At 40.2% G+C, this 22,251-nt stretch overlaps 1 protein-coding gene and 1 long non-coding RNA gene across 4 annotated transcripts in view; one reads left to right on the forward strand and one right to left on the reverse strand.

Annotated features, from left to right (window-relative positions):
- Positions 1 to 15,339, reverse strand: LOC121232831. Its single transcript, XR_005931720.1, has 3 exons — positions 15,187 to 15,339; positions 14,270 to 14,275; positions 1 to 11 (listed from the first exon to the last, which is right to left on the reverse strand). It is a non-coding gene; the product is annotated as an uncharacterized LOC121232831 (long non-coding RNA).
- Positions 8,712 to 22,251, forward strand: part of LOC121232383 (polyadenylate-binding protein-interacting protein 1-like) — a 24,561-nt gene continuing 11,021 nt past the window's right edge. Inside the window, exons 1-4 of one of the 3 annotated variants that reach the window (XM_041121274.1) lie at positions 8,713 to 9,070; positions 10,305 to 10,486; positions 17,197 to 17,385; positions 21,014 to 21,126. In XM_041121274.1, the coding sequence (XP_040977208.1) occupies positions 8,839 to 9,070; positions 10,305 to 10,486; positions 17,197 to 17,385; positions 21,014 to 21,126 (716 nt within the window). In that variant the 5' untranslated portion in view covers positions 8,713 to 8,838. Of the gene's footprint in view, positions 9,071 to 10,304; positions 10,487 to 17,196; positions 17,386 to 21,013; positions 21,127 to 22,251 lie in introns of all 3 variants that reach the window. The other 2 variants (XM_041121273.1, XM_041121275.1) reach the window with 2 other exon arrangements.

Raw genomic sequence — 22,251 nt, forward strand, 5'->3', positions numbered from 1 at the left:
TCATCGCAAATCTGGGTTGATCGTCCGGATGGAGTGGAATAGAAAAGAAACAATCTTTTATGTCAATTACAGCAACTGACCAGTCTTGGGGTAACATGGACGGCCAGGGCAGGCCTGGTTGCAATGGTCCCATGTCTTCAAGAACAGCATTGACTGCCCTAAGATCATGCAAAAGACGCCAGGCACCTGACTTCTTTTGGATGACAAACACAGGGCAATTCCATGGACTGGTGGTTGGGACTAAATGTCCTTTTTCTACTTCTCGTTGTACTAATATCTGTAATTGAGACAATTTTTCCTGAGGAAGGGGCCACTGGTCAACCCACACCGGCTGTTGGGTCTTCCAATTCATGGCTATGGCTGGCGGGAATTGGCCAGCGGCCCCTACGAAAAATGGGGATCAGTGTTCAATTGTGGATCAGAAACTATGCGAAGCGATAGACCTTGCATAGCATCTCGTCCCAACAGAGGTAAAGGAAGCCCTTTTAACACAAATGGTCTGATCACAGTTGACGGGTGATGATCTCTATCTCCCAATATTTGAATTTGGATGGGTAAAATACTTTTTCGGGTACCTTGACTGCCACCAACCCCAGTCACGGAGACGCTAATCTCTTCCAAGGGCCATATTTTGGGCCAAATTTCTTGGGGAATCACAGTGACATCAGCCCCAGAGTCTAAAAGGGCTCGAATTTGAATGCTCTGTCCCCATTGTTCGCCCACTGGTTGTAAAAGACATCCAATCATAGGATGTGTTGACATATCCAATACTAAATGAGCCATAAAAGTATCTTCTGGAATATACATTGGTATTTCAGTGAGGGGAACTATAGTGGCTTGTATCCTGTCATTTGTTTCATTGTACATTCCCGGAATAATATCAACCCCCCATTTATGAGCCCCATTGCCCACTAGAATGCCACCCACATTCTCTCCTGATCCTCCTCCCTTCAAAGTTATCGTTGTGGGTTGGCCCACCCAAACCCCTGTGGTTGTTCTTAAAGGCCGTCGGTTGTGATCTTCCAGGGCAGGAGCTCGTCCTTTTGCTGTCCAATCGTCAGTGATTCTCGGCATTCTACGGGATATGCTTGACAGGACGGATTGTTCTCCGGCAGCCCCGCCCGCCCCGTGCTGGGACCGCCCCTGTAGTTTCCCTGATGTTCCCCGGCCCGTGTCATGCGACATTGCTTTGCAAGATGCCCTAACTTCCCACAGCGGAAACAACTCCTTTGTTGGTCTGAATTTGGTGTCCTGCCCAGATTGGCTCTAGACACTGAAGGACGCTGGCTTCTAATGTGACCGCTTCCCCCACAACCAAAACAGATGTTTTTCCTCGGGTTGTTATTTGTGCGAAGTACAGCTGTAACTGCTGCAACCACAGGTGCCACTGCGGTTTGAGCTTCTGCTTCTAACACCCGTTTAATCATATCTGCTACTGAAGCTTTTGCTGGCAATTGCGATAAAATTTGCCTTGTCTGGTCATTTGCTTGTGTACGAGCTAATTCTTTCACAAGAACTGGCTTAACCTCGTCCGGTATGTCTGCTACCTCCACTGCCTTTTGCAAACGCTCTAAGAAATCCTGATATGGTTCATTAAGTCTCTGAATAACCTTTGTATACGGGACTCTTTTCTTTTCAAACTTACTGACCTTCATAAATGCATTTCTAGCACACTTTGAAGAAGCTGTTATCACCCGACCTTGCAAACAGGCCTGATTTTGAGGGGATGCATGATCTCCGGTCCCCGTTAACTGCACCATAGAGATCCCTGCTAAATCGTGTCCCGGAGTAAGAGCGTCCAAAACAACCGCTTCTGCTTCCTCTTTAAACGCCTGCTCCCAGAGGCACATCAAAGGTGCCGTAAGTGCTGCACGCGCCAGCTGTCTCGAATCAAAGGGCAGTAATGGCTGAGCATAAATCACATCTAACAGAGCTCGTGTCCTTGGGCTATTCAATCCATCATCTCTACAGCTCGTCTGCCATTCCTTTACTAATTTGTAATCTAATGGTTGCCATCTAGGTCCATCTTGCGTGATTAACAACGGACATGCTAATACTCCCCCTTCACCTGAAGGTTTGAAATCCACACCCTCTAGAACACAATTTTTTGCTATTAACTTCCAATCCGTAAACACCGGAGGTTGTGCCGCACAATCTACAATGCTTTGAGCATGCTGTACTGTCTGTTCAACAGTCGCCACTAAATTTTTAAATTTCGTCAAAACCTCCGTTACGTCAGTGATCTGATTCTGTTTTGCATTCGGTGGACTCTCCTCATCCGAGTCTGGCAATGGAACTGCTTCTGCTTGCAATTTCTTTCTAATGCAACGTTCTTTTTCATCCGAATCTACCTCCCTCATAGACAGCGGAGGTGCACTAGGACCCATGGTCATACTACTCGCTGGCGGGACATACTTAGAGGGCTCCTCTGCCTCATGTGAAAACAATCCTGGCGGGGGAAGGGGTGGATAGCCAAAAAAAGAATCCTCTGGTTGCCCGCGAGAGACTGGAAACGCCAAGGCATCCGGAGCATCCTCCGCTCTTTCCAGTCTCTCTACTTGTTTTCCCAACATCTCCTCACCTCCGACTCCAGTAACACCTTTACTCTCTTTGTCAGCCTGTACCTCTAACAAATCAAGCACCTCTCTACTCGCCTCTCCGCGCAACACCGCTGTAGCCGCCATCCAAACCGCCTTTGCCTCTCTCCCCTTCCTCAATACGGTCAACACTGAACCAAGAGCTGCGAGCTTATCCGCAGCTCCTTTCTTTCCGCTCACTCCTCCACCAACTCCTCGCGTGCAGCCTGCAGCTGCGACACGTCAAATATCTCTCCCGGCTTTACTATGAAGCCCCGTTGTATCATCCACTGGACGAGACTCGTGACTGGAGCCGTATGCCTCCACAGTCCACATCCCTGCCTACCGCCTTTAATACCTTAATAATTGTTCCGATGGATGCCATCGTCACCGGCAGGATTGCCCCGAGGGCTCTCTTCCAATCGCCTGGCCAGACAAAACACTCGCACACTCTGCGTCCGTGTCGGGGTCACCACTTGTCGCACTTTCTCTGCTGCGACAATCTAGGGAAAACGACACATCGCCAGGGACTCGCCCTGGGGAGAAAACGGACCAACACAGATACTGTGGATCAAACGATTTCTCCGTTTATTAACTGCGCAACACTCGGTTATATATGTTTCTAGTATCTACTCACGCATAAGCCATTTGTTGATTGGTTAACATGTGCCGTTCACGCGCTTAAACAATAGTCTAATTGGATAAAGTCTTCTAATCATGCGAATAGTTTCCTCCACCTGCATGCTGTCTTGCACTCTGTCTTCAGTCACATCGCCCTCCTGTTATCAGTCACGTACGCCCGACCTTGTTCTACTTCTTGTGCATTCTTCAGCAAGCTCATAATAATTGTGCCTTTGTGCAGTTAGCAAACTTACAACAACAGATGTGCCTTGTGCAGTTTCCTTCGTCCTCCCACAATTTCTCCCACAAATTCTCCCACACCCATGAATAGTCCTGTCACAGGGCGAACAAGAGCTAAACAGAGCGAAGTTATTCAAGCTCCTCTTCGTCAGGTGTTTGGGACTAAGGGTGTGGCAACTATTAAAGTACCCTTTTCTATTGTGGATTTAAATAATTGGAAAGTAGCAGCTGGGAGCTATTGAGAAAACCCTGATCAAACAGCCCACACTTTTGAAACAATGATTCAGATTCAGGAACCTGATTGGAAAGATATACAAGTAATAATGGATGTACTTTTTGATAGTGCAGAAAAAGATATGATCTGGAGGGCTGCTAGAACCCAGGTTGTGGGAACATATTTAGCTAACGGTCGCAAGAGCATTCCAGACGCCTTTAGAAGGCCTTGAACAGAATAAACAAGAAGACAAAAAAAAGAAAGATACCAATTAGAAGAACACAGGTGCGCATTCCACGATAAAGGGAACTTGGCACAAAGAACCTCAATTCGGCAGTTTATCTTGACCAATTAGACTGAGACAAGTTTCGCATGTTTTAGTTAGTATAACCAATTATGTCTTATGTTTATGCGCGTGTACAGTTTTGATATAACCAATCATTAAGTGTAACTAGGCGTGTGGACACTATATTCTTGCATGCAGCAACCAATCAGAGCTTTTAAGGAACTTAGAGAATAGTATAAGAATAATCAGCTATGACTAATAAACTGGCGACTTTGATCATCATATTGGTGTCCTGTCTTCCGTCCCCGCATGGAATATCTCTACACCAGGTAGAAGCACAAGTAGCTTCTGGAGTATTACAGGGAACGGTGGAACAAAATTTTCCATCTACAGATCCCAGATGGGATCCTAATAATTTGGCTCAGAGAAGACTGCTAGATCAATATCAAAAATGGGTTCTATTCGGAATCAGAAATGCTATGCCTAAGGTGATTAACATGTCTAAATTATATGAAATTAAACAAGATAGAAAAGAGTCTCCCACTGAATTTCTAAGCAGATTAAAAGATGCTGCTAGGAAATATACTACTATGGATCCTGAGTCTGAAGAAGGAAAAGCTCAATTGGCTCCTTTATTTATAGGACAATCTTCTGATGATATCAGAAGGAAATTACAAAAATTACAAGGAGCAGATTCTCGAGATTGGGGGAAATTATTAGAAGTTGCTTGGGTGGCATATAGAAATAGAGATGAATTACAGAGTAAAATGAATGCCAGGTTAATAGCTGCTCGGGAAGTAGGAGCTGGTGTGGGACGAGGCAGAGGAGTTATTCCTCGAGGAAGGGGATGTGGTCGAAGAATGGGACGAGGGAGAGGAACTGGGTTGGGGTCACCAGTGGGATTAAACCAGCCCCTGGGACCGAATCAGTGTGCATACTGTAAACAAGAAGGACACTGGAAAGGGGAGTATCCCCTGAGACCTACAAGGTCACAAGTGATCCCAATCTCGACCGCACAATCTCAGCAAGTTCCCCCTTTCTTGGGAAAGTTGAGTGAAAGTATCTGACAGGGACCGGAGGGGAGTCTCCCAGCAGAACCTCTGGGTACAGCTAACCTGGGAGAACAGAAAATTGAATTTTGAGTTGACACCGGAACCACCTTTTCAGTTTCAAACACCTTAGAGGGGGAATTAAGTTCTGAAGAAATTAGTGGTGTTGGTGCGACAGGTGAACGAGAGACTAGACCCTTCTTTAAACCTTTGACAATGAAATGAGGAAAGCAATGGGTCACTCGTCGGTTTCTATATTTGCCAAATTCTTCTAAACCCCTGTTAGGGAGAGACCTACTTGAGATATTAGAAGCAGAAATTCAATTTAAAAATGGTGAGATTAAAATTCTAATTCCGGAAACTAAACGTATCGAAGCAGTGGCTTTGTTGTTACAGGACGGTCACCGCAAGCAGAGGATCATACCAGTCAAAGTAAATAATGCTGTAATTCCAATCGTCTGAGCTGGGGAAGTTCCTGGTAAATCCAAAAGAGCAGAGCCTGTGAGAATTGATTTAAAGCCAGGATTGAGTCTGGAAAATCCTGAGACTGGGAGAAAAACACAATATACATGGATAGTCTTGCCTCAAGGCTTTAAGAACAGCCCTACCATTTTTTGGAAATCAATTGGCATGAGAATTAGGGATTTGGAAGAAAGAAAATAATCAAGGAATCTTGTTGCAATATGTGGATGGTCTGTTAATTGCAGCTGAGACAGAAGAACAATGCACAAAGTTAACTATTAGCCTTTTGAACTTTTTGGGAATCAGTGGATATTGAGTGTCAAAAGAGTAAGCCCAAATAACCCAGAAAGAAGTAACTTATTTGAGTTTTGAAATCCTAAAGGACGGAGACAATTAGGAACTGAGAGAAAGGAGGCAATTTGTCATCTCCCTGAACCTAAGACTCTAAAAGAATTGTGAGCCTTTCTGGGAATGGTTGGGTGGCATCGCCTGTGGATTGCAAATTATGGCCTGCTGGTCCGACCTTTATATGAGCAGCTCAAAACCTCAAACAATGGATTTATAGATTGGACTGATGCCGGGAAAGCTACTTTCAAAGAACTAAAACAGGCTCTAATGGGGGCGCCAGCCCTAGGCCTGCCAGATCTCACAAAGACATTTGAACTCTTTACTCATGAAAGAAAAGGTATAGCTCTAGGTGTCCTGGTCCAATATCTGGGACCAAGTCAGCAAGCTGTGGCCTACTTCTCAAAGCAATTAGACAATGTGAGTCTGGGATGGCCTGGTTGTCTGAGAGCCGTCGCTGCAACTGTGCTATTGATCCAGGAAGCTCGCAAGTTCACCCTAGGACAGAGAATTACAGTGTATGTTCCCCACATGATGATCACTGTGCTCGAACAGAAAGGGGGGCATTGGTTATCCCCTAGTAGAATGCTGAAATACCAAGTGGTGTTGCTGGAGCAAGATGATGTTTACTTAAAAACTACTACCATCGTTAACCCTGCTGTGTTTTTAACAACTGATCAAGTTGAAGGAGAACCGGAACATGACCGCCTGCAGACAATTGAAGAAGTCTACTCCAGCCGACCGGATCTCCGAGATACACCACTGGAAGAAACGGATTGGGAACTATATACTGATGGAAGCAGTTTCATCCGTGAAGGAAAACGTCTATCAGGATATGCAGTAACCACTACTGAGAAGGTAATTGAATCACGAGCTTTACCTTCAGAAGTGTCTGCCCAAAAGGCTGAATTGATAGCTCTTACTCGAGCACTGGAACTAAGTCAAGGAAAGTGAGTCAACATTTGGACAGACTCAAAGTATGCTTTTGGAGTAGTACATGCGCATGGAGCAATATGGAAAAAAAGAGGACTGTTATCTGCACAAGGAACCACCATTCAGCATGCAGAACAAATACTGAAATTATTAGAAGCCATTCAAAAGCCAACAGCAGTCGTAATAATGCACTGTAAAGCACATCGGTCAGGTAGGACTGTCGCTGAAACAGGTAACCGATTGGCTGATAGAGCTGCTAAAGAGGCTGCAGAAAAAGGCATCCTAGCACTAGTTCCAGAGAAAAGTATAAATTTGCCTAAAGAAGCTCCAAATTATAATGAAAAAGATGAAGAATTAATTATTAAATTGCAGGCTTACAAAAATGAAACAGGATGGGCTGTAACACCGACAGGTCAAATAATAGTCCCACCCGCAATAATGAGAGAAATTGCCTGGGTGGAACATAACAAAGTACATTGAGGAACAGAAAACCTTGTTAAACATTTACAAAAGTGTATTTTGAATAGAGATATGACAAAAATTATTAGAACAATTACAAGTAGATGTGAAATTTGTATACGTAATAATCCCAAAACTGATAATAAAATCATTTTTGGAATTACTAAGCAAGGAAATTCTTCAGGAGAATATTGGCAAATTGATTTTACAGAACTGCCTCGAAAAGAAGGATATTGACATATCCTAGTTCTAGTTGATACCTTTACTGGGTGGCCTGAGGCTTTCCCTTGTCACACCAACAAAGCAAGAGAAGTAGTTATCATCATTGTTATAATCTGTGTTGCTTTTAGCTGTCTTAAATGACCTGTGACACGATCTATGTTCAAGTGAGACTACTAAAAGAATTAGTAGCCTCAAACAGAAAGGGGGGAATTGATAGCATATGTCCATATATTCTGTATGGTATGTCTAAATATTTTGATGGTTTTAATATTTTGTACCAGCCGTGGAAACTGGTTTGCTGCTAGGTGACTGTAAAAGTGAGATTTGGTAAATAATTATTAGAAATCTTGTACTAACACTATGATTAAAACAATAGACAAAAGTACAGCCAAGCAATTAACTAGTAGAGGTAGTTCCTCATAAGGTTTGCAGTTCTTGGCTCTTATGACTAGATGTTCCTGTACGCTAGAGGAGAGCAATGTTGAAACTGACCACATGTGACTGAAGCTACGTTAAGCTTCAAGATCAAAGAACAAGGACAAGAACAAAGACTTCAAGGACAGCCAGCAAGAACTTCAAATGGGTCGGTGGTCATAAAAGCAGCCCTTCGACTCAAATGAATTCTTCATTGTGCATGATCGGATGTAGGCAGTACTAAGATAATCAGTTACAATCATTTTTATGTATATGTATACTAATCTGATTAATATGCAATTAGTTATTCTATATAACCTGTTAGTGCTAAAGCTGTGGCATGCACGCTAGGTGGAACTATCCCCCGTGCATCCAGCACTGCAATAAAGAATGCCTGCTTTCTAAAACTCCAAAACGAGTCTTAGAAAGTTTCTTCAACCGGCTTTTCGGTATCAAAAGTGTGACTCAAATATATCCCGAGACCCCAGAACCGGCTGCTGACACAAATAAACCCCGCGCTGCTTTGTTGTTGGAAATCGATCCGGGGGAGGGGAACGGGACGCTGACTCATCAGTTCTGAACACGTGGGGTTTGCAACGCCGCCCGAAATCCGGGCGAGAGCCTTTAACTCGTGGCAGCCGAACTGGCCTCCTCAACGGTGGTAGCTCTCGCGGATACCCCGCCTGGTCCACACCTGCGGGAGGTAGCGGTGCGAGGCGCGGCGGCCCGGGCACCCCTCGGGACGGCGGAGCAGCGGCCGCCTGGCGGGCCGCACTCCTCCCACTCCCGGCGGCGGGCGGTGCTAGGCCCCGGCGGCGCCAGGCCCCGGTTGCGCCGATGTTGCTATGGCGACGGGCGGTGCGAGGCCGCGAGGCGGCGCTGTGAACCGCTCTGGGTCACGACCATCGTGGTGGTGCGTGTGGGGTTGAAACTGAAAGTGAAGGGCTCGGGCCGCGGCGAAGCGGGACTCAGTCGCTGGCTTCTTCCCATGAGCGCCTGAGCCACCCCGGCCCGAGCATGTCGGATAGTTTCGACCGAGCTCCAGGTGCTGGCCGGGGCCAGGGTCGAGGAGGCGCTGCTCCCCTCAGTGGTGCGGACTTATCGGAGAGTAGTGGTGGGGCCTGCTTCGGGGGTAGTGATTCCTACAGCTTAGGCTCGGCTGAGCAGCAGCAGAAAACAGGCGGCCTCTTCCCGCAGCAGGAACCGTTACGGCCTCCGAAGACGGCGCCGCTGGGCACCGGAAACGCAGGTACTAGCCGCCATGCAGCGGCCCCCTCCCCGCCCTTCCAGAAGCCCCCGATGCCGAAGGTGTCGGGGAGCGGCCCCCTAAAGCCCGCCCCGCTCCCCTCTCTCTTGCGCGCACCGCCCTGCTCCTGCTTCGCTTGCTGATCCAACCCCCCCCCCCCCCCCCCCCCCTCGCTGTCCCACTGAGAGTGGAGCCCTGGGGTTTCCCTTCCCACCTCCCTTCGGCCTGGTCACGGGGATGCGTCCTTTCTCCCATCTCCCGCACCTAGGGGCTGAGAGGTCACCGTGGCCTTGAGGGCCAGCGCTCTCGCATCCCGGGCGCCTGCCTGGCTCCTCTCGGCACCGCATAGAGATGAGCCGCGTAGGGGTGCTGGCAACTGCACTTTTCCTTAGATGAGCGGTCATGTTTCTGGGCTATGGACCTGTGCTCAAGTAATGGTGTGATGTTGTGTCGCAGCCTGCTTGCAACACCTCTCTGTCCGTCCCTCCCTTTCTGTGCCCATACATCTGTATATGTGTGTTTTATCTATTTGTTAATCTGACCACAGATGGTCTTGGTCTTCCCCTTATTGAAGAACTCTTTAACTCTGGTCTAAAGGTTTGCCAAAAAATAAACCCAATCCAACAGTAACATAAAGTGTTGTTTGTTGGTTAGCTTTTTCAGGTAGATATCAGATTCTGTTTTCAATAAATTTAGGAGCTAATCTATAAAGATAGACTTGGAAAATGTGGTTTAAAAAACACCTTCATTGGATTTTTTTGCAAATGGTGTACGAGAACAATGATAGTTAAGTGTCTTTCAGGATTATGTTAAAAATTAGTGATGTCTTCCATTTATTGACCTTCAAAGTCTTGCCTTTGCATCTGAAATCTATGAAAACCCTACAAAACCAGCAAGTATATCATAAGATTTACTAGTTTCTCAGGTTAGCTCTTTTAGAAAACATGTTTTCATGGGGGGGAGAGGGCTCTTCCCCCCCCTTTTTTTTTTTTGGTCACCTTCACATGAACATTGTGTTCACTTTCTGTCATGTAGAAAGGCATCTAGAGTTTGCTAAAGTGAAAACTTTATCCATATTTAAGAAAAAACCAATATATTTGAAGTATACTTGAAAATATATTTATAGTATAAGTAAAAGTATATTTAAAGTCCAAAAAGTGATGTGTTCTGTGTGTACTCTGTGTGAGTACATACTAATTTAGTGATTTCTAAGAAAAACTCTTAACAAACTTTTCAGAACACCTGCAACAGGCAAGAATTCCATCTGGATCACAAGATAAAGTTTCAGTTCCTGATTCTGGACCGGAAATGGCTGGATCTCAGGTGGCTGTGGCTCCTGTGGTAAAGTCAAAGTTGTCTGTTAAAGCACCTGAGTTTTATCCATCAGGATACAACCAGAACTTCAATCAGAACTTCACAGTAAGTGTTTATCTTCTCTTCTTAGTGTATGCCAATTTACTTATATTCAAATTAACAATGTTTTCTTGAGATCTTGTGTATCAGATAACTCGAATGCTGCATTTGCCAAAGAGATTCCAAAAATTTGGATGATAACCTCCAGAGACACAGTCAGAATGTTAAGTGATAATGAGTGAATATTATGCTGTGCTGGGAGCCTTTAGTGTGGGATATTTTGCTAAAGCTTGCTGCAGATAACATTCCTTGTTGATTACACCCAACATCAGAGTAAGCTGTCTTTTTGGTGACTGCCTCTGTTGTAGTTATATCTGCACTGCATTTTAAGTAAAAGCTTAGCTGCACTTTTATTCAGATTTCACAGGCTTTTGAAGCAAGTGTGGGAGAAAGCTTGAACTTTAGCTTTTCTAAGCCCAGGCTTTACTTTTCCTAAATTTACTGTGCCATGGGTATGATTGGCCATGACTGCCTGACTTTATGTACCATCGTGTGTCTTTTAATTCCTTCAGTGATATTGTATCACCAAAGGGCAAAAAAGTAGGGTTGGGCTCATTCCTAGCAGTTAACCTACCCACATATGTAATATGAAATATATTTGCAGCCAGACTAAGGGTAATCTCAGATCAATATTGTAGATTCATCACATAATAAAAGTTGGTGGTACTTATTTTCTGCTCCCCTTGTCTTCCATATTATTGCTACAGTAATTCTACTCCAGGGAAGATCTATGTGAATTCTTGGAATATCCTTTTGTTATGCAAGCAGACAAACTCTGGTACTATATATAAATAGGTGGGAACTATTATTTTTACAAATCCAATCAAATGATAATAAACAATTATACTGAAACAAATACATTTTGAGTAACTTGCAGAAAAATACTTGATTTGAATGTTAAACATGGTGGTTTGGTGTTCTGAAGTTTTTTCCTTACCAGTAGAATTGATGTTATCTGGATGTTACCAGTTTTGCCATCTTACTGAATAAAATAACTGTCTTGTATATTGGCTGTGGGCTTGTATTATCCAACTGTTGACAAATGCCAATATGAATGTGCTTCAGTGAATGGATAATCTAGGGGAAAAAAAACCTACTTTGACCCAGTACATCACATGTTTTCTATAAATAAAGAAAAAATGCCATTTGGAATGGCATGCATGTGCATATGTATAATTACAAAGTTTTGAGGCCAGCAATGTTGCTTTTCAGCTGTTTTGCAAAAACACAGAAGCATGTGGGAGTTCCTGGTTGCTATGTTGTAGGAATATGTTATAAATATAAGTGACTCATCTATTAATGAAAATAACTCTTAAAATGCTAGTAAAACCTAGAAGATTTATTTGAAAGTATGTTGCAGGGACCCTAATCTAATCAGAGTATACTAGGCATAGAATAATGATGTTTCAGACTTTTTAGTCCTTCGTTATTACAAAGTTTGGGGTTTGTTTTTGGTTTTTTGTTTGTTTGTTTTTTACTTTAATGACTGAATTAATTTCATAAACTGGGTCCACCTGCAATAAAAATAAGGAATTTAGCACACTTTACTATTACACAGATTTTCACCATGAGTTTTAAAATTTGAATCAAAACAAAGTTTTGAGAAACTTCTGGTTTTCTGACTTATAAATGAAAGCTAAAAAGTATTAATTCTAATGTTCCCTGGAATTTTTAGATCTGAAAACTTACATTGGTTTTGCTATTTATTAAGCATTTCTTGTTTTAGAAATAATGTACAGTCAAACAAGGAATCAACACATTACTGTAATTACTATGCGTGTCTGTATAACACTTGATTATTAGATTAGTTAATCTCCAGTTAGTTCTGATACTCAAAACTATCAGTTACCTGTGAAGATACTTTAAGGGGTACTGATTCAAAGAAACTAACACAATAGTTTGATTAACTATTGAGTAGGTATTCTTTATTGGCAGCGCTGGGTGCAGGGGGGGATTGCTCCACCTATCGTGCACACCTTCGGGTCTAATTGTGCAGGTTAAGTACAGGTTCTACATACATATTCACTAGATTTCCGAGAAATGTTATACATATTCATTAGTTTTCCGGGAAACTACTAGCATATGCAAATATCCTTTACGCAGGCGCATTGAAGGTCTCTGGTGGTCTTCAGGAGTCCTCTGGTGGTCTTCCATAGTCTTCCTCACTTGTCCGCTATTTGACCCTCCTCAGGTGCTTCTGCGCAGTATGGTCCTTTACATGTTTTGATACATCACTGCTTGTTAGTGCTAAGCTAAATTATCTACAAGGACGGGAACAAAGGCAGGAGTTCTTATCTTTTCCGGCCCTATCTATTCAAGCAAGGCCTCTACTTGTGCCTTCTTAGCAAGATCGTAAATTCATCAAACATTCAATTAAGTTTTGTGATCGCTCATGGTTCCTTCTTGCTCATCATTCCCAAGTACCAGTCTCTGACAGGCTTAATCCTTGACAAACACCAGTCCTTGGTATGTAAAGTTACAGAGAGACAATCATTAAGCAATAAGCAGTTCATTCTCTATATCAGTACAGCATCCAAGGCATACTAGAATTTTCAGAAAAACTTTACCAGGACTTTGGGGAGGAAAGACCTCCATGGGATTCTCTGTTTGCATATAGCTGTCCATCCCATAGGAAGTTGTGGATGTCTGCAGCAGAATTGGTGACTAGATTTAGGTTTGGATTGCCTGTAGAAAATGTCAGACTTGTTCTCTGGCATGGGTATATGAGAATAATATGGCTGTCACTCCATCAGAAGGGCATAATGTTCTCACTTCATAGTTTTTAGGAGTGAGATTTGTATTATCTTAGGTGGAATCATCCCCCTGCCCCTTTTTTTTTTTTTTTTTTCCTCACCTAATTTAAAGGAGGCTAAGCAGCCTCAGTGGTGGGTTTTATACTTTTAGCCAAGCATGAAGGTGCCACTTAACCTCATGCAACATGAATGGGTGATTTTGTACATGCAATAGTCTTTGTGCTTAATTTTGCAATAACTTTATTGTTGAGTACGTATAATCTGAAGGGGAAAAAAAAAAAAAAAAAAAAAAAAAGCTTGTTCCTAAAAAGTCTGAAGAAATCAAATCAATGATAAATTATTGGTGACTAAGTTCCTAAGTGGAAATGTTGTGAATACTTCTTGGGTATAGGAAAGTGGTAATTAGCACAGGTACTGAAACAGACCCTGAGAGCAGATTTGGATCATGGATCTTTTCTATAGACTTTCTGGTTTTTATCTTTATGTAAATCAGAGGGATTTTAGTACCTACTTAGCCTTTGCATTGTTATGTCTTTAAACTCATGAAGTGACTCTTAGTAGAAGAGAGGCAAATCTATTACCTTTAAGTTAGTGACTATTGTGTTTTGTTGTGAATAATCCAGGATCCAGTCCTATAGCTATCAAACATAAAGGAGAAGGATTAGACAGTGTTGGCCTGACTGAGAAAACATTGAAATGAATGGAAAATTTCTAGTTGACTTTCATGGCTTTGAATCATAAATTTGTAATGAATGTGTAAACTTATAGCCTCCTGTTAGCCAACTATTGTTTAAAAATAACCAAGAGGAATTTGCTTTACTTTCCCTTAGTTGATACAGTATGTGGTGCTGGTCTTCTCTGTTAAATCTTAAAATCTGCCAATGAGAAACATGAGTGGTTTATGTGTAGAAGTTACTGGACTAAATCTAATTAGTTTTTAAAGTATTGAGTGTTACTAATTTAGCAATATACAACATATAATAATGTTTGAATTATTAATTTCTCTCCCATTTGTTCTGTTCCCTGGCATAGTTACTAAAACCTAGACCACCTTTGGAGTTGCCTATTTGGTATAGGTAGATTAATGTGGTGCTGAGTTTAGTTTCTGTGTTTAGCCTTTTAATTACAAAATGGGAAGAAGAGTATGAATACAGGGACACCAATATACCAAATGGGATTGGAGCCCCTTCCAGAACAAGGACACTTTCCTCCAAGATTGAATTTTTATCAGTTGAGGATGAGAGGAAGATACCTTCCTCTCTGCTAAATGAGGATCCCATAACAACCTGATGGCTGTCAGAAAGAGCAGCTTCTCTTACTAGCTACAGCAATTGCATCCCTTGCAACCTGGCTGGAGAGTTTTCAGACAGGTTGTTTGAAGAGATGCTAGTTCAGCTGTATGTGACTAAGCTGCAGTTGTTGCAAAATAATGTCATAGTTCTGTGGAACAAAATAGTTTAACTTTATTGTACAGAGCTTTTACTGGGCTATTTGAAATTGCCTAGTAAAAGTTGATTTCCTTTAGAGAAATAGAATATTTAGCAAGTTACACAGAGGCCTGTTAGCTTTTATTCTTTGGCTTCATAAGCTCCAAACCGTTAGAATCGTAGAATAATTTAGGTTGGAAAGGACCTCTGAAGTTCCTCTGGTCCAATCCCCAACTCAAAGCAAAACCAACTTGGATCAGGTTGTTGAAAGCTTTATCCTTATCAGTAGTAACAATTTGCCACCATTTCCTTAAACTCGTATTTTTTTTCCTATTTCTGGTAGGCCACATTAAGTAACTTTGTCTTCAGTATTATTTACTGGGCAAATATTCTACTTTAATTAAACATCATATGAAATCTTTCTAGTTTTTCTAATGTTATATTGATGTGTCCCTTATTAGCTTAAGTTGTATACCCTTACAACGTGGGTCTTTGAAGAATTTTGGAAAATCTGCATTTTCCCCACACACATTCTTCACAGGTGGTGAAATTAATGTCAGTACTTGATTTTCAGCAATGCGTATCTGTCTGTCTCCACAGTTTGTATCCAGGGCTTTTATCTTTCACAGATCCATGTTGCTTCACAGTACAAGAGAGACTGAGGCATTTTGAAGATAAAGTAAAGGATATCCCCTCATTAAGGGAGGGATGGTGGGGAGAGGGAGAATATAATTATAAACCTTATCAATGTATTTATGTCCACTAAGTAAAGAAAAATTGGTTTATCATTTTTAGCTCAATTTTTCATTACAGTAGATATATTTTAAATCTTTTTCATGTTAAATAGTAGATCAGTTGAGAATTCTGATATCCTGTATGTTACCCTTATTTCTTGAATCACTAATTATAAGTCAGTTCTTTAGCAATCCCTCTTCAGGCTCCTGCTTGCACTTCTGAGATCTCATATGTGATACTTTTCACAATCTTTTGTATAGTGTGACAAAGTGAATTATTTGTACTGTGTTATTACTAGTTACATCACAAAGTATGTTGCTTCCTATGCCATACTAGCATTGTAATCATCCAGCATTGACTTTAGAGACTGTTATGTACATTCATTTTTGAATGGACAAAATTAGCAGCCTTCTGTTCCATCAGCAGGTGCATAAACATTGATAAAGTGGTATTGTTCTAGCTCCTCCTTTCTTTAGGGACCAGGTGTGTTTTACTGTCTGTTTTTTAACTTTAGTAACTGCAAATTAATGCAATACCATTTGAATAGTTTCATTTCATGCCTTGTAGTCTTTCATCCATTGCCAAGAGATGCAAATTTGCTGATTTTAAAAGATCAGTTTTCCTGGCTGTATTTTATACATGGGAACACTACACTGTATTGTATTTCTGTAATTTCTCCCTCTCCTGCATATTTTGGAGCACTTTTGTGCTCTATGTAAGCTCAAAATATTTTGTTTCCAATTTTCAATTATTTTTCCTTCTACAGTTCATGTATCTGCAGCACAGTCTGCACATCAGGAAAGGGTGTTGAGCCTCAGTTTGGTAGTTTTATTCTTAACAGGTATACTTACTTGTTAGTTTGTTAGTTAATCTTACACTCAACTTGGCAAACTGATTTCTTTTTTAATCTGTCTTTTTGTCCTTGTTTTGGCTGGGAGAGAGTGAATTTTCTTCTTAGTAGCTGGTACAGTGTGTTTTGGATTTAGTGTGAGAAGAATGTTGATAACACACTGATGTTTTCAGTTGTTGCTAAGTAGTGCTTAGTCTAAGTGAAGGATTTTTCAGTTTCCCATGCTCTGCCAGCAAGCAGGTGTACAAGAAGCTGGGAGGGAACGTAGCCAGGACAGCTGACCCAAACTAGCCAAAGGGGTATTCCATACCATAGAACATCATGCCCAGTATATAAACTGGGGGGTGTTGGCCGGGAGAGGCAGATCACTGCTCAGGCATCAGTCAGTGGGTGGTGAACAATTGCATTGTGCATCACTTGGTTTCTTTCTTGGGGTTTATTTTTTTCTTTGAATTTTATTATATTCCTTTTCATTACCATTATTATTATATTTTTTTATTATTATTATTATTGTTAGTATTACATTTTATTTTACTTTAGTTATTAAATCGTTCTTATCTCAACCCACGAGTTTTACCTTTTTTTTCCCCTGATTCTCTCCCCCATCCCACTGGGTGGGGGGGAGTGAGCGAGTGGCTGCGTGGTGCCTAGTTGCTGGCTGGGCTTAAACCGTGACACATTTGACGTGTTTTGCTGGGAGACCCTAATCTCTATAAAAACATGTTACCTAGTTCTTAAGGTGATAGGACTACTGGAGCTTTCTGATGCATTGAGGTCTATGCTCCTTAAAAATGTTTAAGTGAACCATGTAATAAAGATCACTATCAAGTATGCAGAGTGTCAGGAGTTACTCAAGACTAAGGGCTATATGGTTACTTCTGGAGATAGTAAGTGTAACAACTTTATTTTAGGTTCCTTTTAAATAGCTGGTATATTCTTTTACTGCTATAGGATTCTTCCTTTGAAGATGGATATGATGGCTATCTGACTTTGGCAGAATATGTACAAGACTTCCTAAATCACCTCACCGAGCAACCAGGTTGTTTTGAAACTGAAATAGAGCAGTTTGCTGAAACACTGAATGGCTGGGTCACTGCAGATGAAACTTTGCAAGAACTTGTTGAACTCATATATCAGCAGGTAGCCTGTGTATTCTGTCTTATAACATGGATGTTATGCCTCTGTTACCTAGTGTCCAAGATATGCATATTAGTAGTATTTGTTATATCATTGTACCTACATAGTATTTTAATGGTTTGAATTTTTCTTTTTAGACTGAAACGTATAGGGAAAGATTTTTCTCAATAAACTGAAATGATAGCTCAAGTGTGGGATACTTAGGTAGTTGATAAATTTCCCCTATTTACTCTGTTTCCTTTGCTGTGTATTTGAATCTTCCAGGTCACATACTAGAGTTGAAATTACAGCAGTTAATTAAAGGATTTATATTTGAATTGCTGGATTTATATAGTAGAGACTGAAGAAACTCTTAAGCAATGTCAGTTGTACATTTTTATTCTATCCTACAAAAAAATTCTTCATAATACTTGGATATTTTTCATTCCTTGGTATTTAAAAAAAAATAAATTTATACCTACTGTACACGTCACCCTTTGGAAAATGCTCTTTTACTGACAGGCTTTGTTATTCATTTGAAATTATACCTATTTCAGAACAGCATAATTGGAAAAAAGGAAAGCTAGTCTGCTGGTAACTAGGTCCAGTCCCATTGATGGGCATGGAAATGAAGACAGAGACCTTGAACTGAACTCTGTACTAATTGGGGGAGCCATTGGAAAGAACAGCTTAATCTGTGTTGCTAAGCAAATGAGCTGCTGTTATGGTCTTCTGGGCTTGCTGCAGAGAATGAAGTCACACTTGTGCTTGCTATTTATTACATTGGGTCTCTCTTGCTTTCCTGAGTTGCTTTCAAATTCTACCTTGAAGAATGTAAACTTTATTTACCTTTTAAGTGCAGATACTTGCAGAATTTTTTTACTGTGAAATAATCTGGGGTATGTAGAAGCTGTGTGAATGGTTGGTCATTGTACAGAACTGTAGAGTATTAAGTTTCTTATTATAATACAGAATTGATGCACATTTAATTCAGAACAGTTTAGTTAGACGTTAAGATTACCTGTGCTGTGTTTGGCAGCAGCATTTTCCCATCCTTTATTTGGACACATGGAGAATAGTTAATAAAAGATGAAAATATTCCATATAACTTCATTGGAAGAAAAAAAGATGAATTTATCCTATTTATAACTTCATATATGTTAAATAAATTGACTCTCATTTAATGGAAGTCTTTTTAATGTTGCCTCTTCTTCTCTCCCCCTATTTAAAACAAGTCCAATGTTAGGGTTGGCTGTGCCTTCCTTAACTGAGAAGCATTGAGTGTTATCAGTCTGAAATATAACAGTTTTATGTGAAAAATAAAACTTAGCTCAGTGCAAAATGCTGTTCTAGTATCCAAAAGCATATGATTTTAGCTTTGTTGTATGTCAGGGATATGATAGTGTTTGAGTGTCAGTCAACTATGCTTATTAATTCTTCTGTCTTGAGCTTCTGCTCAAGTATTTGTTTCCTCATCCTGGTTTATCACAAAACTTCAATTAAAATTGCTGAAGTGTGTTTATAAGCATCTGCTTCAGTGATGTTTGAGCAGATTTACAGATGTTAGATTTGTGAAGGAAAAAGGCTAAAATGAAAGAAACTCAAGTCCTGTACAGTCTTTCCTTCATCTGGGTATTGGGTATCTTAGCCTGTCTATAAGAATTAATTATCTACTACTTCCCCCGTTCTTCCTAATCCATTTATGTCTCAACAGAGTGAAGTGCCAGTTCTCTTGTTTTCGAAAAGCTGAACACTCTGACTTCATGGCTTAAGAATCTTGACTGTTGTCTAGTTAATACAGTGGATTGTTGCTGTTACAGCAACTAAAATTTCTCAAGATACGTATTGGTAGACTAGCCTTCATGCTTAGATTGTGACTTTTTTTGAGTTGGAAATAAGATGGGATTACCAAGCAACAATAATTCGGGGAAGGCATTATTGCACTATAATGATTGGTTATTAAGATGATATGAGGTGGTTTTCTTTGGTCTCTGTGTGCTATGCCAGGTCATAATACCCCAAATTGAATTGTTTCAGTATATGATGCAACCACAAATACAGACCAGCTAATTGGGAAGATAATGGTTTAGAAAAACACAGATGAGGTTTGAAGAAGTTGTGGGTTTTGGTTGTGTGGTGTTTTGGTGGATTTTTTGTAGGTTTGTTTTGTTTTGTTTTGTGGTGGTTTTTAGTGGGCTTGTTTTGTTTTGTTTTAGGAAAGAGAAGTGTAATTTAAGTGATGTATTTTGCCTTATTAAAAGGGGGGCACCTCTTCTAGTCCAAGCAACTGATTGAACCAAAGCACCAAAAAGCTCATTAGCTATTTCACATGCCTCTTTACTGGAAACTGAAGTCGATTTGGCTATCTTAATAATTTAAATTTGTTGTATCTTCCAAAGATACCTCAGTTCTTTCCAGCAACATTATGCACATAGTACAGTTACATTGAGTGTATATTTTCCTCTGCCTGTAGAAGGTAACTAGCTATAATGCATTGACATGCTAACAGCAAGATGCTTTTTTCAAACATGTTAGAAGCAGAAGCATGCAAGCACATCTATAGCACTGATAGATGATCAAGATGTAAAAGGAATGTTCAAAGATGATAAAGCCAAAGGATAAGTTTAATGAATTCTTAGTATCCCTGGGGTTTTTTTGGCAGAGCTGATCGAGTTACTTAGACCAGAGCCTCTTTTCACTGAAGTTGTATTTGAGAAATAATCTCAAATTCAAGTCTTATTAGAAGAGAGTTCAAAACAAATGAACAGTAATAAATTGCCAAAATAAAGGGATGTTCTGCTTTAAGTTCTAACAGAGGTTGAACGTAGACACTAATGAATTCCCAATTACTTTTTCCACCTCTTGGAATTTTCAAGTATCAGATTTAAAGCAAAATATTTTTTCAGAGAGTGTGTAACTTATGTTGTGGAATTTCATTGCCACCACCTGTTTTTAGATGATAAAAGTATAAATGTTCAACGGTAACAGTATTTGCTTTAGAAAAAAGGACCCATCAAGAGCTATTAACTGTAATGATACAGTTTTAATATCTCAATCAGGAGTTTGCTATTCTGCAGTTTGTTGGAGCATGTACAAGAGAAAGTATTTATCCTTACTTGCCATGTTCTTGTGCTCTTTCCCTGGGCATTTGCTATTGCCAAAAATAGATTCTGGGATAAAAAGCACTTAGACTGAATGAAGGTGATTTATTTATTTATTTATTTATTTTGTTTTAATGCACTCATTGCTCCTTGAGAGAGTGCATGTCCTTGAAAAAGTGTCTTAATGTCCACTGTTGATTTTTTTTTTTTCTTTTTTTTGGTATAAACAGTTTGTAAGTGACTTTCAGACACTCTTTGGTGTAGGTCACAATGGAGAAGTAGAATTGAGGTCACATGGCATAATGGTGGTTGTTTTCTTAAAGCCACAAAATCACAGTGTAATGAACTTTTAAGTGCTGAAATGCATATAGCAAAGTGTTGATGAGATTACAAAAATTAACATGAGAAATAGTAATTATTAATCTTCTGCTCTTCAACTGTCTAGTCAACTGTTGTTAAACACAGTTTTCCAAAAAGCTTTTAAAGATATTTCCTGATAACCTAATCACAGCTTTTATGACTAATTTATTTTTCCACTTTTATTTTGGAAGGCCACATCTGTCCCAAATTTTTCCTACATGGGAGCACGGTTGTGTAACTATCTATCTCACCATCTAACCATTAGTCCGCAAAGTGGGAACTTCCGACAGTTGTTACTTCAAAGGTCAGTATCAGCATGTCATTTTAAGCCCCTTACTTTCTCAGGTTGTGTCTTCCTCTTTTGTATGTAACTCTTAACATAGCATGCAAAGAGGTATATATTTAAAATAGAAGTTTAGATTGAGGATTATTAAAGCGTAGGTATGTACTGGATATCGAATACATACATTTTAAAATATCTTTATATTTTTTAATATGGAAATAGGACTCAATTTGGGGTTCTGTAGGCTCTTTTGAACCAAGTATATTAGGCTGATACTGAATTACAGGGTAAATTTGAAAGCTAGTCAACTTTAAAAGTATACTAAATGCACATATATGTACTGTACTTGTCCTTTGACTCTTGCCAGGACTTATTTCATTGTGTTTTTTCTTTAATTACTTTTCTGGCTGGAGTTGCTGTGTAAGGTTTATTCATTGATTGGCTAACTGACTTTACACCTATGAAGTAGATGCATAAAATCCAGAAGGATAAATTTCTTCAATTTTCAGTTACTACAGAATTTGGGGGCTTAAGGTTTAATAATGATTAGACTTCATAGTTGACAAAGATGCAACATTTTTTAAATGGATGTATTTTCTTTTTAAATCTTACTGTATGACATTTGAAGGAGTAGTACACTACTTCAGAATTCTTTAGAAATTAGCCTTTTTTCTTTAAGGACTTTTGGCTTTCTAAGCTTCAAACTTGCTTCTTATTTTAAAATAAGTTTCACTTAGTCTACCTATGTTTAGGAGCAAAAGCATGATAAACTTAAAAGATAATCAAAATGCATTGCTGTTAATCGGGAGCAGTACCTTATGGAGAAGCTGAATTTCTGAGCCTTTTTGCCTTCAAAATTATCACTTTTATTTTGTGTGGTTTTGTTTTTTTTTAACTATGTTTGTTACTTGAACAATACCATGAAGGAAATCCCTGTTAATGTTGGATTATCTGATTCCTGGTTTTAAAGCCAACTGTTACAGGTGCATGACTAACCAAATCCAACAGGTGTTAAAACTCAGATTTATTCTTCAGCAAAAGTTAGTTAGAAGTCCGGTAACACTTTATAAAACCACAGGCTCAATGATGTAAAGAGAATTAATACTACACGGCCAACTCAAGAATCCCCAAGATGTAAAGTGATGG

The sequence above is a fragment of the Aquila chrysaetos genome, chromosome W (genome assembly GCF_900496995.4).
Source record: "Aquila chrysaetos chrysaetos chromosome W, bAquChr1.4, whole genome shotgun sequence".
Classification (NCBI taxonomy): domain Eukaryota; kingdom Metazoa; phylum Chordata; class Aves; order Accipitriformes; family Accipitridae; genus Aquila; species Aquila chrysaetos.